This window comes from Dioscorea cayenensis, chromosome 19 (genome assembly GCF_009730915.1).
Source record: "Dioscorea cayenensis subsp. rotundata cultivar TDr96_F1 chromosome 19, TDr96_F1_v2_PseudoChromosome.rev07_lg8_w22 25.fasta, whole genome shotgun sequence".
NCBI lineage: Eukaryota > Viridiplantae > Streptophyta > Magnoliopsida > Dioscoreales > Dioscoreaceae > Dioscorea > Dioscorea cayenensis.
Genome location: NC_052489.1, coordinates 8,166,150 through 8,184,779, shown reverse-complemented (window position 1 = coordinate 8,184,779; position 18,630 = coordinate 8,166,150). Strand labels below are relative to the sequence as shown.

At 40.2% G+C, this 18,630-nt stretch overlaps 1 protein-coding gene across 1 annotated transcript in view; it reads left to right on the top strand.

The window, feature by feature from the left end:
- Positions 1-16,756: 16,756 nt before the first annotated feature.
- LOC120284024 overlaps positions 16,757-18,630 on the top strand; it is a 56,016-nt gene continuing 54,142 nt past the window's right edge. The window contains exons 1-3 of the mRNA XM_039290849.1: positions 16,757-16,889; positions 17,371-17,479; positions 17,805-17,877. Of these exons, the coding sequence (XP_039146783.1) occupies positions 16,757-16,889; positions 17,371-17,479; positions 17,805-17,877 (315 nt within the window). The remainder of the gene's footprint in view (positions 16,890-17,370; positions 17,480-17,804; positions 17,878-18,630) is intronic.

Genomic DNA, 18,630 nt, shown 5'->3' with positions numbered 1-18,630 from the left:
TTTTCAATAATTCCTTGAAGATGCAATTCAAGAACCAAGTTTTTGAACACAATTAACATACTACTAAATATTCTAAATTTCACATTTAAAATTAACCATGATTTAAAAATACATGAATAATATTTGATAAGATTTTGAAAAACAAACTTGCAAAGAGTCATTTGAAAAATATAACTCCAATATATAGAAAGAATGCATGATAGCATAGTCCATGAAATCGATAAGTCGCACTCACAACTTTGACGATTTCACTTCCTTGAATGTTAGTACTTTGCTAGACCTTTACTTTGTGCCAAAGTTTCAACTCCTTGCCAAGGCACAACAAAACACCAACAAGAATTAGCATACTAAGCCAAACAAAGAAACCTTAGGTTTCTCTACCAAACAACCCAAATCGACTCTAGGGTTTTGTCAAACTAACTCCTCAGGTTACTAATGAAGTTCAAATGGTTTAAGCTTCACTCCAACCCAAAGAAATGAAGAAAATAAGAAGAACTCACTGGTGCTACAGTAACTCCAAAATCAAGGGAGAAGAAGATTTAAGAACAAGGATCAAGCTCCTACATGAACCCACAACCCAATCCTATCTTCATTCATTCAAGGAACAAAGAAGGAAGGGAAGGATAGAAGCTTACCTTGAGCCAAGAGGAGATCAAACTCTAAGATCCACAAACAAGCCCAAGAAATCCAACAAAACTAGCCCTTAATCTCCATAGAAAAGTAGAGGAAGAGAGGAAAAGAAGATGAGGGAGTCTTGGGAAGAAAATAATGAAAGAGGGATGGGTTTATAAACAATAAAACCATACTTAAGTGGGCTGGTGTGCGGCCCAAATAGAGGCCGCACACCCCTCAACCTAAGATGTGCGGCCAGCACATCAGGCCACACACCCCACTGCCTGGGGTGTGCGGTCTCCTGTATGGCTGCGCAGGAGGCCACACAGCTGCCAAGAAGGGTTGTGTGGCTTGTGCACAATCCACACAGCACACACTAGAAATAACCCCAAAAACACCCTGAAACTCTAGGCAAGAAGCCCTGAACTAAAACCAGGAAGCAATCAACCAAGATATGGAACTAATGAACAAGGAAGGGTAAAAAATACACCACTCTACACAAGAAAGAATAACCAGAATAGCATAGAAAGCCTCTTTAACTTCAGCTGAATATAAAAGCACTTTCTATATATTTTGAAGGAATTAGAGATGGGGAGATATAACATTTACTTGCCCTTGTATCTATAATATCTTTTACATTAACTTTATAACCATCTTTAAATTCAATGATACAATCTAAGTTGAAAAGATTGTTATCATGATAATTTTTATAGGATAATGTTATTTCTTTATCATTTTAGATTATTTCCTCATAGCTTTCTATTTCTTCTTCAGTTGATTTTGTGATTACAACTCCTCTTCCTTTAGTTTCATGAATAGCTAATTTTTCTTTTAACTCAATATTTTCTTTAATTAATTGTTCTATTCTTTTGTCTTATCTTTCTAGTTGCTCTATTATTTTCAATAATTGGTCTATTATCTTTTTATCATTTGATTGTACTTGAGTTGCTATTGGTTCAATATTTATCTGGCTAATTATATGACATTCTTTTGCACAAAGTTTCCATAAAGACAAATCACACTTATTACATGTTCTTCTGTATTTAGTGATTTGGAATTTGTAACAACTATTACATTTCTATTTAAAATTTAGTTTATAATCTATAAATTAATGTGTACAATTTTTATCTATTTTCTGCTTATAAGTTTTTAAAAGGGATTTAGGATTCTTATCTAGACTGTAAGCCATTTGTTATTCATTAGTTCTATATCATGAAAGACCTGATTAAATTCTAAAAGATTGCTTTCTTCAGTAATTTTTTTTTTCTTCTCCTCCAAATATACTACACATATCATTGTCTTTTGCAGTATCATTGCTTGCAACACTTCCTATGTTTACTTCTTCTGATAATTCTAACTGTTGATACATATTTAACCTTTCCTTTTTATCTCTTTCTTTAGTACAATACCTTGCATAGTGTGCTATTTCTCAACACGTAAAACACCTACATTTTATAGGTGGTTTGTGAATTTTAAACTTTTTTACATGATTTTCCTTAGGTCTTCCTTTCTTATAATATGTGCTATGTTTAAGTCTTTTTCTATGTTTTGTTTCCTTATGTACTGCTGGTACATATATTTTATTACAATAACTATAGCTTGCTATTTATCTATTTTCTAGAATTTTTCTTTTAAATAATTAAAGGTAAACAAAATATTTGGTCCTATTCTTGTAACATTTTTTATGACCCTGGTCTCTCCATGATTTATAAATTTAGTCTCTTAATGGTTTTAATAACTTGCTAAACCATATTTTAGTTATTTATGGATTAGAAAATGCTCTTCCTATGTTTGCTGCTAAAGTTATATACTTTTGGCTAAATTTTATAATATCATTAAAACTGTCTAAATGTAATATTTCTAAATCTCATCTATGTCTTGTAATAATATTTCTCCCTTATAGAGATTTGTTCCTAATATAATTTGTCTAACTTGTGTTGTAATATTATATGGATTATCTGCCATGTCTATTAAATGTTAGTAATCATTTGGGAAATTTATTTTCCAACTATTCATCATATTTCTACCAGTTGTTCCTAATAGGTTTTCTATAAAATTTATTATTTCTACATTATCTAATGCATGTGGTAATCTTTCTAATGCATTAATGGCATTAAATTCCCATCTGTCTAATATTTCATGCCATTTTTTAGGATGTACTATACTTATTACTAACATGCCGCCATGATAATTTTGTTGTGGCATGGTTTTTTATTACTTCTAGGGGCTCTGGTCTTTCTTTTTTTTACTAAAAGTTCTATAATATTGTTCTGGGCAATTAAAAAACTCATAACTATTATGTTGTCAAAGGGGTTGTATGTTCTTGACTCACTTTCAGTAGTTGTTAACCTTACTGGACTAAATGAACTTCCACTTGACTGATTATTGCTAGAACTTGCTTCATTATTACTTCCTGCACTTGTGGTCATTTTCACATTCATATGTATCTTATAATAATTTTAATTCTACTATCCCCGAATTTTTTTATTTATTCATCAATATCTATATCTTCTTGCTGTCTAACAATTTCTTCTTCTTCTTCTAGTAAAATTTCTTCTTTAAAATGCTCTTTTATTTTTATTTATTTAGGATATTCATCATATTTATATCTACAATCTATTAAGAAATGTACATCATCTATGTCTATTGTCATTTCTAAAAAATCTTCTTCCCAATATAAATTTTGATAAAACTGTTATGTTAAGCTTTCCATTAGTTATGATTTAACAGGTCATCTTCTTCATCAATAATCTTTACAAATTTAGCATTCTTATTATAGGTTTGTGTTTTAAAACTAACTTTCCCATCTTCATATTCGTAGTATTTTATATCTTATGGTGCTGCTATTGCAGTTGTTTGAATATTATTTATTTTCCATTTTATTGCCGCTAATAGGGCCGGTAACGGGGCAGGGCGGGGACGGGGAGGGGGGGAAGTTATCTCCTCGTCCCCGTCCCAGTGGGGATCCGTCCCCGTGGGGATCCCCATATACCTATCAGTTTTGATTGTTTTAAAAACTCTAATACTAATACACACTAACACACATGAAAACTATAAAAATCATTCAAAATAAAAGCTCAACAAACCAACATATAAAAAGTAACAAAAACAAAATACTCCAAATGTTTATCAAGCAAAACATGGAATTTAGAATTCATACAGTACAATACTACAATCTAATACAAGTCGGATAGTCAAAATGTAGAATGTAAACTATAAAGCCTCCTTGAGTTAGGGTTTGGAAAATTGGAATTGGGATTTCTCATATCATGTTAGTTAAAATAATAAGATTATATTATATATTATAAATTATAAAATGGGAAAACTATAAATAATTAAAAGTAAATATATATATATATATATATATATATATATATATATATATATATATATATATATATATATATAATATCCGGGGATAGGGATCCCCGCGGGGCGGGGATAGCAATCCATGTCCCCGTCCCCGCCTCCTTTACTAAACCGGGACGAGTTTGCCCCCATTCGCGCCCCCACGGGGGGAATGAACCGGGGAATCCCCGTCCCCGTCGAGTCGGGTCCCCACGGGGATCGGGGATTCCCCGCCCCATTACCAGCCCTACCTGCTAAGCTTTCTGAACTATACAATTTAGCTATATATGCTTTAATTCCTTGAGATCCTATAATTTTTATAATTTATCATTACTAACAGTGTATCTTGCTTCACTATTGTTTGTTATTTGCCCAATAAAAATCTTGGTAAGCAAAATATTAGTCTTTGTATTTGACATATTATATCCTTTACATTTTATTACTAATTTAATATTTTCATATAATCCATCTATTGTTAGTAGAAATCTTTGAATCATATAAGTTATTTCATAATTATTTACCATTTTTATTTCAGCTGTTGCTATTTGGGCTTTAGCCACATTATCTATTTGTCTAGTGTATACTAATGATAGTGCTAATTTAGTACCTAATCCTAACCTATCTAGTCCTGTTAATCTAAATACCATTAATACTAAATGTACCAAGGAGTAATTGGCCTTTAGTAATTTTTTATAAGATGTTGCTGTTAAGAAATCTATAAATTTTTCTTCATTATCTTTATTACAACATATTTGCGTTTCATCTTATCCTTCAAATATTTTTTTTGGAAATAAAAAAATACCATGTTTATGAAATTGTTCTTTTTGTACTAATTTCATATTTTCATCCTTGATTCTTTTAATCTATTCATCCGGTGTGGTAATTTTTCCTAAAGTTCTTATATGTCTAACTCTATTAAATAAGTTAAACCTTCTAATATTGTCTGCTGATCTAACAATTTTTAAGGTCATTTTTTATTCCTAAAAAGTCATTCATAAAAAATTCTTATTTCTCTCTAATGTCAAATCCATAACCATTGATTATCTTTCCTAAAACATAAATTTGATAAGATTTTACCTGTTGTTTGACACTTAAATCCTTAAAATCTAGTCTTATTAATTTATTGTTTAAAATTAATTCAGAAGCATCTTCAAATGTTTTAGAATAAATATGTTTTTTTAACTAAATCTTCCATTTTTAAATTTTATATCGTGCAATATCTGGAAATCATACCTTAATTCCTAGATTTTTTCTTTAATTCTTCTTCTAACTGTGTTACAAAAGCAGATCAAGATTTCCTAGTTACCTTTAAATTTGTAAACTTCTTAGTAATTTTATCTATATCATTATCACTTCGAACTACTTGTTCTGATACTTTTCATGATAATCTAATTGTTTCACCTAACATCATTATAATAACATTATTTTGTCTAATAATAATTTTTCTCCCATTACTTCTGGGTCATTATATAAATTATTTATTTTTCCTAATATTGCTACAAGTTTTTCTAAAAATCCTTCAGTTTTTTCATGAAATTCTTGTACAACTTCCATTAGGATTGATTAACAAAAATTAACTATTGTAAATGAATATGTATTTTCATTATCATCTCTTATTCTTTTTATTGCTCTTAGATATCTAACCTATAATTTAACTCATTAATTTCATCTCTTAATTATTTTAATATTGGATCATCTCTCATCATTTTTTGTAGATGTACTTTTTCAAAATGATCATTCATAGTTATACTTATTCTATTTGCTACTTGTTCAATTTCTGTTTCTTATGTATTAGGAACATGAAGAGTCATCCGTCATTATTTCATATAGTTCTTTATTATTTATATAAGTACTTTATTCATTTTGCCTTTTTATTTCTTCTAATTTTTCCAATTGATTTCTAAGGCTATAGGATAAACCTCTTTACCTTATTACTTCTTCTAAATTTCTAGGCATATTTTAGATATATCTTTTTTCAAAATGTTCATTCTCTACGTTAGTAAGATTTGTATTTATCATTTCTAGTTCTTTTTTCTAATGCTAAGCCTGGCATATTTATTCTCCTATTATTTTCTTTATATTTTTAGTTAATTCTAATTGTATTTTATTAATTTTTTCTGACATGATTTTTAATTGCCTAAGTTTCTTGTTAATAACTTCTAATGTTTTAAGAGTTACTTGCCTTGTGATATGATTTTGTAATCGGGTTTTAATATAATCAAGTTTATTGTTTACTTAACATTGCTAATATGTTTTGTTTGTTTTTCTTTAATATACTAGTTGCTAATGCATTTATTTCTAAAAAATGTACTATAATTTCTTCTAAAATTTTAAATTGTTTTACTATTTTACTAATTAGTAGTTTATATGGAGTCTACTAACTTTAAAATTCTTAATTCTTTTGTATTCATAAATATATTTTGCTTTGATTTTTTACTTTGATATTGGATTTTATGTGCTAATTGAAAATAATTAATTCTACTACACTTGAAAGTAATTACTGCTACTACACTTGGAAGTAATTATTGCTACTATATTTGAAAGTAGTTGTTGCAACTTCATAACAAATATTGCTACTCTTATTACTTTTGTTATGATGCTTTGATGATAAACTCTTTTTTTATGATGAATTAAATGAAACTTCCAGATTATTTTAAGGCTTTCAAATATAATGATAACGAGTCCTCTTTCTCCTTTCTAATACAGTTTTAATTATCAAGTTTTAAAGTTATTTCAAGTTACACAAAAAAAGAGCACATGCTTGATTCTCTTTTTAAGCTTTAACTTCAATAAATCTTTATCATTGCTTCAACTGTCTTAGGGAACAAGCATCATAGAAAATTTGTCTCCATTATCTTGATATAAGATCAGTAGTGTTTTAGCTGTCTTAGGGACCAAACATTACAAAGATTTGGTTTCCATTATCTTGATATAAGATCATTAGTGTTTCCATTGTCTGAGATACCAAGCATCACAAAGTTATCACTTTTAAGAAGATAAAATTAGTAATATGTTATTCTCTCTTACTTCCGATCACCGGGCCTTAACACGGGTCCCAGACCTTCAAACAACCACTCACTACCTATCCTAAAAACAAAATGACAAGCACCATATTTTATCTTACAAAATTGTGTTTTCATTTTTAAGCTCAAGATTTATGAAGCTTTTACTAAGTAAAAACATAAAAAGCATATATTCTTAAGACATATAAGAAGAAATAAAAACTTCATACTAAAATTGCTTGTTCTTGAAGAAGAGAAGCCCTATGGGGCCTTTACCCCTCCACATACTAACCTTACTAGCTCTGATACCACATGAGAGTGGGTTAGGGCTCTCTTACAACCATAGGGTTATGAGAGTTATCAGAGTGGAGGAAGGGATGTTAGGAAAGGGGTTAGAGATGGAGAGGAGGAGAAAAGAGATGATGAGCAAGATTAAGATAAAAAGCTATTTATCAAAAGCTAATACTCTTTCATTCATACTTCAAAATGGTTACAAGCCTCTCCTTCAATAGAAGGAGATATTACTATTGTAGACGTGACAAGTCATGCTACTGAGTCATCCTACGTAGAGTAGGTTTTGACTAATGTTACATTTTAAATATAAGCCTAATAACCATTGCTAGAGTGTAAGGTTTGACAAATAACAACCATAACAAGTAACCTACCTAAGAGGTGTGGACTTATTACATCATTACTCTCATACATACGTACGTACATACATTCACTCATACACTCATACATAAATTCTCTCATATACTCATATATGTACATACCTTTTACCCACACACAAAAGTGGCCAAGAAGTGGCCAAGAAAAAGCTAAGCTTCCATCAAATTGCTATTGTTTTACTTAGTTATCTAGTCATAATTGGAGTCGAGCATTAATTCATCACTAGCAATACTGGCACTGTCACGATCATCTGAAAGGATAATCTCTGGCCTATGAGGTGATCTTATTCATATGTAGAGTAGTAGGTGCCATTGTCATATGTAGATTGGGGAATGAGGAGTAAACAGGAAAAGAAAGGTCTGGATGAGTATAAACCTTAAAGATCTCTCCATGATGGGTTGTTAGTTATGATGAACATTGGTGCACTTTCCAGTCAATAATGATCATATGTACCCTCCATAACTGAAATTTTGTTGTATTTCACTGGGGATAAGGATGGCATTGATGTCATCATATCACATATGGAGTTGATATTGTTGATGATGGCGAAGTAGGGTGATCTTGATATTGTGCCATGCATTGTCAAAATATGGTCCAAAAGCATGTGGAATAGTGTGAAATTCCAAGTTGATGAAACCACCTTGTATATTGCCGTATTTTAAGTCTCAGTGAAGCATATGAAGTAGTTGCCAGTATTTGTTGAGAAGTTTGAGCTGGGCTACTTCGGTAATGATAATTCTTGCTACATGACCATTTTTACCAAGTCAATTAAATTAAACTGGACTCCTTCAATAAACTAATTCTTTCATGAGGCAAGAATGAATAAGCCTTGTAAGATGATGAAACCTTATTCATAGAGATAGCTGGTATCTTTGTAACGTTCGCAAAATGAGATTCCTCCTCAGGTGAGTCCATTAGGGATTTGTGTTTCAGTTTGGAGTAATTGTCTCATTGTCTTCTGTTTAGATAACTGTTGTTCCTGCTTCTTCTTCATGAATAATTCATATAATTTTTCGTTTACTTTACTAATTTTTTCAAGATAGATTTCAAATTTCTCTTCTTTTCCTTTTTCTGCTTTTTCAATAAACTCTTTCAACTCTCTATTTTTTCTGCTAATTCTTTTTCTAATTTTTCTTATTTCTTTTTTAAAATCTTTACTTTTGTTTTAACAAACTTGATTTTTCGATCTTGTTCGATGAAATGTTCCACTGTATATGGCTTCAGGACTTGAGAGGTATCACTTAACGTGGTAAGATTTGGGCATATGGACTTATTTTTATTATGAAAGTAGCAACTATGGGTATGGAGAACTGGTATGAGATTTTTAGGATTATTATTAGAGGCCCAAATATTATCTAAATGGATGTGATGGTGATCAGTTATTGGTAAAGGGGTATTGAAGCGAAGATTTGATCCTATAGAAAAAAAAGGAGTTTTAGGGTTGGTTCTAAAGGAGTGTTCTTTTTTTCCATCTGCAAAATCAAAGAGAACATGGTTAGCTAATAGAAGATTGTTGGCTGTTGGCTAACCGTGATCTCTTGATTTGCAGATAGCTCGCAACCTATGGGATCAATCCAGCTTCATCTGCCCAGCGATCCTCACATCCATTAGATAACCCCAGACCTCTAACTTCACAAAGTCATGCCACCGCGGTTATGCTCATCAATGAGGCAGGATCATGTAGACAGATAGTGACACTCAGTCTGTTTCATCGTTAGATCGAGAAATCAGGCTGATGAACAAAGTGGTACAAAGGGAAATGGAAAGATGGAAAGGATTGGCGGAGAAGGAGGTTGAAGAGTTTGAGAAGGCGGAAGGAGGAAGGAAGATCTATCGGCGAAGGGATGATGAGGCAGAAAGGTGTGAGATTGATGGGGAAAGAGCTGGGAGTTCTTTCGGTTATCAGCAGGACAGTGGACGGTACTGGTGAGAACACAGGTCCTGGTGGTTTCACACGGGGAGGATCATTTCTTGACGTTCTGGACTCCAGGCTGTGAATGGGGTTCGTCGTCTTGACTGTCGTTAACGCGCCGGGAGCCAGTTTATTGAAGGGTCGGGACTGGTATTGACGGTAAAATGATAAACGGGGTATAAGCGCGGTAACCTCGCTCAGCCAGCGCGGCGCGGCTCGCTGTCTTCAGCCCGGACCAAAATCGACGATATGAACATCGGCGGAATCGCTTTCGGACATGTTTGACGATGCGCCAATATCAGATCGCCTATCGCCGTCGTCGGCACAATATCAATCGCTGTGATGACATCGATGATCATATTCCCGTTAATGCGGAATTTAGGATTGTGGAGGGCTATGATCGTTGATGGCCCGGGCGCGCCAGCCGTTCATCATAACAACTGACGGAAGATCTTTCAAGGATTTATGCACGTTTCTGATCTGTGGTGGCGCCTGCACTCTGCATGGATATCGCCTCGTAAACCGGTCATCGCACCCGATCGTGTTCGTGTGGTGGTGTTTCGACGGTGTGACCAACAGGTAAAACGGTAACGGTTGATGGAGGCTTTCTTTCTTGGCCGCTGTGACTTGCTGTGCTTTTGCTGGTGGAAGGGTATGTGGCGGTGTGGTGATTTCATGCTGTGCCGATAACTGTGTATTTCAAATGGAGTTACTATTATGGTTGTCAGGCTTGGCTGGCAGTTGAGCTTGTTGCGTTGGTCAAGACCTCTCGTGGGATGACTCGGGCATGCAGCTGGTGACTGTCGCTGCGGTGGAGGCAGCGGCTCGTGCAGTGGCAGATGGAAGTAATCTGTTGCTCGTCTGCTGTGGCTCACTCCGTCTCTGGCGTCGCTCGCTGCGTGACGGTTGTGAGGCCCGTGAACCCAGTGTCGGAGGGGTGAAAACTCTTCGGGTGGCTGATTTTGAACGTGATTTTTGACCTATTTCAGCATGTGGGCCTGCTGTGCTTTTGTGTTTTATGATGGCTTCGTGCGGTAAAAACGAAACACAGTTTGAGATAAAGCCTGTGACGCTTCGTTGTTTGAAACAAATGATGATGATTCAACTGGTCTCAAGGACTTCAAGCGATGATATCGATGAAGATAACATGATATAATTTGTCTTCAACCGTCAACCGGCGATGCTAATCCGTTGATGAAGCATGACGATCAGATGAAGACCAGATCTTGTGACATGTTTGATCCCCTGAACAGGCTGCTGCTGTCAGACGTGGAACTGGTGCCTGGACGGGTTGACTGGTGGGTGGGGAAGCAAAGGTCAGCGTGGCATGTGACGGGAACCAGCACAAGGCTTGATTAAAACAGGGAGAGGACTGGATCATCGTTGAGGCAGCGGGGCAGTGGGTTCGCCCGTCGCGGGGTTTGTCGTCAGGCGTCATGAAAGTGACAGGAGCGGCGTGTTCGTGATTGCGGCAGCCTCCCGTGCCAGTGGTGCTTTCAGGTGTGATTCGAAGTGTGGGTGGTGTTTCAGTGGAAATCAGTCAGTGGTGATCAGGCGTTGTGGAATGCTGAGGTGGGTGCAGGGTTATTGGACTATGATTGATGAGATGGTGAACAGTTGAGGATTTTTGGTGTGGTGCGTTTGGAATAGTCGTTGACAGCAGTGAGGAGGGGAACAGGTGAGGCTGGCCGAGCAGTGAGGTGGGCGGAAGCGGTTATGTGGGCCCGTTATAATCGTGTCACTGGGAACAGTGGGCGGGTTGACGGGCTTGGGCGATTAAAATGATGGAAAAGGCCAAGCCGGTCAGAATGACTAAGGTATGAAATGAGGAATAGGCGATGAAGAACTTCAGAAATGATGAAATGAGTGTACCAGCGGAATGGTTACGAGATAACGTCGTGTGGAAGGCGTCTATGACGTGGAAAATAAAGGAGCAGGCAAATGAGAACCCTTGTAATCACGTTCTGTGCAGGGGGCGGGGGTGAGACAGTAACAAGCCAGAGGCAGGCAACATGAATGATCGTTTGAAACCACTCAGGCGGGCGGGGAGTGATCAGCCAAAATGATTGAGATGGTGGCTGGACAGAATATGGGTTGAATGAGCAATAAAAGAATGAGGGCATGATGAAAATGCACTGTTCGTTGCAATGGTTGGTACGATTGTCAATGTGCAAAATTTCGTGAAAACTATTGAAGATTTGAAAACTTGTAAGCAATGACAGGAAAATAATAATTTATATATTGACGAGCTTCGGAGAAAGCCGACCGGGCAAAATAATCGACGGTATGGCGGTGTTGGTGGCTGACAGATGTCGTAGTGGCCGAACAATGGTTGACAATATGAACAAATTGCAAGAAGACCCCTGTAAAATGACACAAGAGAAAATCTTGATCCCTATTGCGATTAAGGAGTAAGAAAAAATCTAGGAATTAGATGTGTTCAGATATATAAAGCCAAAAATGGAAGATTTAGACAAAAACATGTTTATTCAAACGTTGAAGATAACTTCTGAGCGTACAAACAATGGTGGCAAGACTGAATACAGGATTTGAAGATGTTAAATGTCAAAACATGTTTAGAAGATAATCAGTGAGTTATGGTTGACGTGGAGAAAATGGAATTTTATGGTGGGAAATAAAAATGAGCAGCAGAACACAGATGACGGAACAGTGGGGTTAAACATGTTTTTTATTTTCCAAGCTGTTTGAAGGATAGATGGCCTGTGTAGATATTATGAATTTCTTAGACAGCATCTTATAAGGTACTGAAAACCAGTACTCCTTGGCCCGATGATATTTAGTGGGATGAGTAGTAACTGTCGACCAGCCACGCCCAGACTAATGAAAATAGCGCGACTGAAGCAAATGGCTCAGCTGTGAGGAAATAACTTATATGTTCAGACTGCAACACAATAGATGGTTGTAATGTTAATTATTGACAAAATGTGAATATAAATACAAGACTATTTAACACCAGGTGGAGCAATGGCTGTGGTGAGCAAGCTCTGCTTGACAGCTGTGGGCGTGCAAAATTATGGGATCAGGGGCAAACTGGGACGGCTGGTTGAAGCGGTATAGTAATGGGCCGGGGAATCCCGTCCGGTTTCGACGAGCCAGTTCGACCGATGAAGCAGTGGTAAGCATTGTAAGAAGCGAGACGGTTTGTGGATTCTCCCGCCCGCTATCCCGGATGTGTGTGTGTGTGTGTGTGTGTATGTGTGTGTGTGTGTGTGTGTGTGTTGCTGATTGTTGGTTTTCCCAGGCTGCCTTGATATGTGCTGATCTTGTGATGTGGTCGGTCAGGCCAACTCGGGCTGGACACTGCATTTGGGCTATCGTTTGAACCAGCAGAGACAGGGTGGGGCCCATGTTTTTGTGATGCATTTGAATGGCACGGTACTGTTGGTTTGTTGACTTTGTTGTGATTTTATAGTTTTCGTAATGATATTGGTACAAAACGTCAAACAATGGTATATGGGATCCCCGCCGAGGCGGTCAGGGCGAGACGGGGAGACCTTCTTCCTATGTCGAACCACCTGACCAGCGACTGACTCGCTCGGAAAATAAATAACTCTTCAGGCTGGCCATCGCGACTCACTGAAATAACAAACTCTGCCGGTGAGATGGAAAGTGTGCAACAGATGCTGGGTGTGGATCAGTGATGAGACAGACGTCATGGCAATGAGCTGTTGCTCTTTCGTTTGTCAAGGCCTGTTGGGAAGAAGTTTCAGAAGTGAACCCAACAGATGTCAGATGATGTGCAGGCTAATGACGGAATGACAGATATAAATATGATGGGAGTATCTAAATAGGCAGAAATGAGGCATTTAAGAAGGGAGACTGGAAGGAGAAGAATGGTCCAGGCAGGTATGGACTGATGAGTGAATAAACAGGTCAGGATATGTAAGGTATTATGAATACGCTGTGGTGGAAGCCACAGTGCGGAAGTTCAGCAATGATCGAGTGGAGTACGTGAGCGGGAACAACTCTTGGTGATCCAGGGTATCGGCTGTTCGCATAACCTCAGTTGATTTGTGCCCGGGCTATATGGGAGCAAAAAAGAAGACGAGCTAAACCGCAACAAGTATCGTAACGACATGTTGACCAACAGGGCGTATGGTACGTCTAAAATGGCGAGATGGAGATAATTTAATATGATGGCTCTGATGGAAAGACCGCCACGTACGTGAATCAATGTGAAATTTTATAGAGAGCCTATTAGGGGCTGACGCCAAAATCTGATGAACGGACCCAGGCAGGGCTACAGGCGGTGCTGACGTTTAACCAGACGTGGCCGACTCAATCCGGCAACTGGGATGGGCTGAATATTGGGAACAAATCTCTGTAAAGGAGGCCTGGACATGTCGGATTACAGAAACTACATTTGGTGGGTTGTGACTGTGCAAATTTGGCCAAGCTATGTTTGGCGACAGGCTGGGAAGAGGCCGCAGTCAGCAAATAACTAAGGCTGTGGTTTGAGATGATAAAACCGATGGGCTGGGGCAAATCGTGGAGAACCGAGATGCGCAAAATGTTAAATGGAGACAAATATTTGTTACCTAATTATTTAAAAGAAAAAATGAAAAGATGAATCAGATAACAGGCTCGGATGTTGTGGAAATGTGCCAGCGGGTGGGAGGCAAGGCATGGAAAGGACAGGCACGTGATTGGAGGGGACCTGGAGATCGTGTGGTTGGGTGCAGACCATGGGTGGTTGCGTGGTTGATAACGCTGTGCGGTGAAGGAGATGAAACCGTCGGGTGGAGTAGGCATGGGAAGTGTTGCAGTAATGCGCGGGTGTGTGTGTTTGGGAGGAAGAAAGGTGTGACAATGGCTGGAACGGCGGTCTTCGTGGTGTGGGAACGATGAGGACAGATGACTGCGATCTGAACTCAGAATCTCGTCACGAAACATGGCCGAAGATAGACAAAAGGTGACGCACGACCAATTATGAGCAGGGGTGCAAATGAAATGTGACGGACGGAATCAGGCTCGCTAAATCTGAAGACTATCAATAGTGGGTTTGTGGAGGCATTAACGAATGATATGAGGCGGACAAACGAGCCGGACCGGCTCAGTACAGTCGGAGTAAAGATGGACCCAGTTGATTGATGATGGGCTGGAAGATGAGACGCAGAGGCTGGGTGGAGATATTAGCTGTTGGTTGAGGTGTGTTCGTGAACTGAGGGAGGTTGGCCAGTCAGTGACTCAAGCTGTGAGGCTCTAAGGCGTGAGAAACTGTTTGACCTCTGAGGCTGTCGATGACTCTTTTCGGCAGACAGCGTCATTGAGACCCAAGATGGTGCTCGGATGATGTGGTGTGCTGTTCAGGGGCAGTGATCAGCTCCCGTCTCATTCGCTTCAGGCTATGAAATCGCTTTCTCCTTCGAGGATGGAGGCTTTCTGCTGACCATTATAACTGACCAATGAGTGATCAACGGTATGACTAGATGATTCCGCTCATCTTGATTGATTACTCTGACACAGACCGAGGGCTTCTTGCTGATTGCCGGTGGTGTTCTGGTGACGTGCTGCCGGATTGTGCTGGCGGCGCAGCTATCTGGCGACCGCACCCAGGCGCGGTGAGGTATGACTTTGATGTTGCATGGAATGGCGGTGTCGCGTTGCTCTGTTTCGCCTCCAGCTTCCTGTGGTTTTTATTTTTCCCAAGGCCTCGCTCTTCTACTGTGGAGGTGAGGCAGACTGTTGGATGTAGACGGGTGGATCTTGGTGACTCGAGGCAAGCCAGCACGTTCGCGCGGAGATGAGCAGGACGGGTTGACGGGGACCGTAATGAGGAAAGCGATCGCAAATAACTGCTCACTTGACCCCAGGTGCTGGCGCCGGTGGTTCTTCTTATTTCTTCATTTCTTCAGGTTGAGTGAAACATTGAGCTTTCGTTAATAACCTGAGGCCAATTGTTCAAAACTAGTGGCCATTCAATGAAGAAACCTAAAGATTTGACCAGTATGGTGTTTTAATGACAGGGGACAGGCGCACGGCACCATCAGATCTGTGGCCTGTTTGTTCAGGTGAGGTTCAGTCAGGGCTGCTCGTTTCATGGACTTCTGTCTGCTCATTGAGTTGCCCACTCGACGCTGCTGCAACTTTCAAATCTTGTCAAGCTGTTCATGTGGCCACAAGTCGTGGTTGAGCCCAGGTAATTCAGAGATGATGATGACTAAAACGGTTCTGGTGCGTCTTCGGGGTGTGATGCCAGATGCAGGCGTTTGTGATTGACTTTCGCTGGCTGAGCCCGATTTATTGGTCTCAGCGATGAGCCGAGGGTTTATGTGAGCCACGGTTGCTGTAGACAACTTTACGGCCTAACGAAATGATGATTTACCAATGTTCGTAACTTCAGCCGATGAAGTATGTTGAATTACTCGATTGTTTTTCCAGGCAGTAAACGTGCTGGTCAGAAACCATGTATTTTGTGGTGTTATGTTTCGAAACGACGCTGCTGGCGGATGACCTGGCAAGTTGACGGTGTTGCTGCATGAGAATGTGTTTTCGAGTTGATCTGCTCGGTGAAGAAAGGGTTTCATTGAATGATATGATCAGTTTGATCGCTGATGGTTGTGGTGAGGTTGTGGACGCGTTTGTGACCCGATGTTGTACTGCTGACCGGCGGATGTTGTTGACGATGGTGACGTGAATGCGTGCTGCGGCAGTGAAGTGAGCTGCCAGCGCTGTCGGTGGCGTGAGCTTTCCCGGTGGGCTGCTCTGTCTTGAAACAGTGAGAGAACCTGAAAGATATGACAGACCTCGGGTCTGATTGGGCCCGGAGCCATGCTGGGTGCGGGGATTTTGGTACTCACTGGTCTGCTGGAGAGTGGTTACTGAGGAAGGGTGAGACTGCAGTGCCGATCACTCTGGAAAGAGGATGGGCTGCAGAGATGGTTGAAGGTGGAAGAATGAAGTGGACTGGTTGATTCAGTCAGCTGGGACAGTGCCTTGGGCAGACTCCGATGTCTGGATCGTTGATGATTAACTCAGGCAATCATCTGTGAGCATCCAGGTGCGGCGTGTTGTGCGGTGCAGCCGGGACACTGAGACGCTGGGTGATAAGTGGGCGTGCGGTTCTTCTGACATCTGCGCTCAGTCAGGCGTGTAGTGTCTGGGCACGTGGACAGGCACTGAGGTGATTCCGTGAATTGGTCAGTGGTCGGTCAGGCTGACGTGATTCTGATGGGGCGTCGTTCGTGAGACCATGCTGGAGAGGGACAGGGAGACACATCAGACGCTGGTCTCCTCAATCATGCTGGCTGAGGATAGTCTGCTGACTTCCCCAGCTGGTGAGGCAATCGTCGTTCGCGGAGAGATCACTGCCAGAGAAGACTCAGGCAGGTTGAGCCTAGTGTGGGAATAGCGGACAAATGATTGGATGGCAGGTCACTGTGACCACGGCTGAGGTCGGGAGGGGAGGGTGCGATCGTGTCACGCCGATGTAACGGGCACTTGTGAGGGGCACGTGGTCCTTTCCCCTGTGGGTTCATCTTTCGAGCGGCCGATGGGACGCAACCCGATCGGATGAAGAAGGGGATGTTTGCTCGTGTTTCTGACTCTGCGATGGTTTGCCAGAAAGGGTAATCGTTGACTATCTTTGAGATTGTCATCGGCCCGTGCCGGAAATGCGACGGCGACGGTGGCGATGAAAACTACTGGCGCGTGCTGGGGCTGGGATGAAAATCCTGAAATAATGAATGATTAAGGATTGTACCTTTAACGTGACGTTCAACCTTTCCCAAATCGAGGGGCTTGGTAGACTTCCCTACTGTCGTGGCCAGCTGCAAGCCTGCGGGATGAGGTAATGTGGCTGTAAAGGCAACGCGTTTCTGGACCGATGTGACACTCGGAAAAAGGTTGACGAAACTGGTGGTGATGAGGGTTTTGTGGGCGATCTCAATAATCTTGCTGCTCGTGTTGGTGAACCGTCTGACCCCTTGTGAACTCGGCGCTGTCAGTAAGGGAATCTGTTGCGGTGGTGGGCACCGCAGTCCGACCAGATCGGCATGACAGACAATCTGATCAAGCGTGGCTAGCCAGTTGGGTTTTTCGCCAGATCTAATGATCACGATAGTATTTTAATCTGAGACGCCATTTTGAATAACGACCTCTATGATCTGACCCAACGTGACGTCGAGCAAACGACACAACTCTCATGGGCGTATCGATTATTCTCTAACAGACAATCTGTGTGGTGAGAAGATCGATTTGAAATTAACTGGTATGTGGCTCTGATCCTTTGCTGCAAGCAGTGGCATGGGCGTGGAGGCGGTCGGTAATGATGGCGGTCGAGGCAGGCTCTTGTCATTCGCGAACGTGACCTCGGTCTGTCGAAGGTGACGACCTGCTGCTGCTGAAGGCTCGCCGCTCGCTCTTGGCATCGGGCGCCAGGCCGCTCATGCTGCCGCTGGAATGCGGTGGCGTTGGTGCTGAGATGGCGTAGCGAGATGCGTCGGATCATGAGCCATTTCATGTAGAGGGTCGGTCTGAAACTTTACAACCGTATCAGCCGTTCAGGGGTGGATGCGATCTGGCGCGGCTGGCGTCGCGATTGATTCGCGCTCTGCGAACCCGTGAAATAGCCATCTGACTTTGCTCTGTGGGCCATTCCCGTAATAATTGACTAGAAAGCAGGCCAGAGACAATGATTCGGTTATGCTTCAATTATCAAATCGGCGTTGTAACGGTAATGACCAGTATATTTTGTCTTGTAAATAATGACAGATAAAGCGATGCCTCATGTGATGTCAAATATGAGTTCATGCAGTTGATGAGACTGGCTTCCCGTGACGGTGAAACTAAAACTGGGGCGGTCAGCTGCTACCTGTAATAACGTCGTTTAACCAAAATACGCTGGTGAAGTGATACGTTGAACCTGCTGCTGTCATGTGATATAAAATGCGCTCGTCAAGGAACCCCCGCACTCAATTGTCCTCAGCTGTAATTCGAATATTGGTCTTTTGATGGGTGTTTATGTCATGTATATATATTCGGTAGTACTGCTTCACTTGTCTTTTCAGTGCATTTTGGCTATAAATGATGTTATTATGGGTATGTTTATCTCTGTTCTGGGTTTTA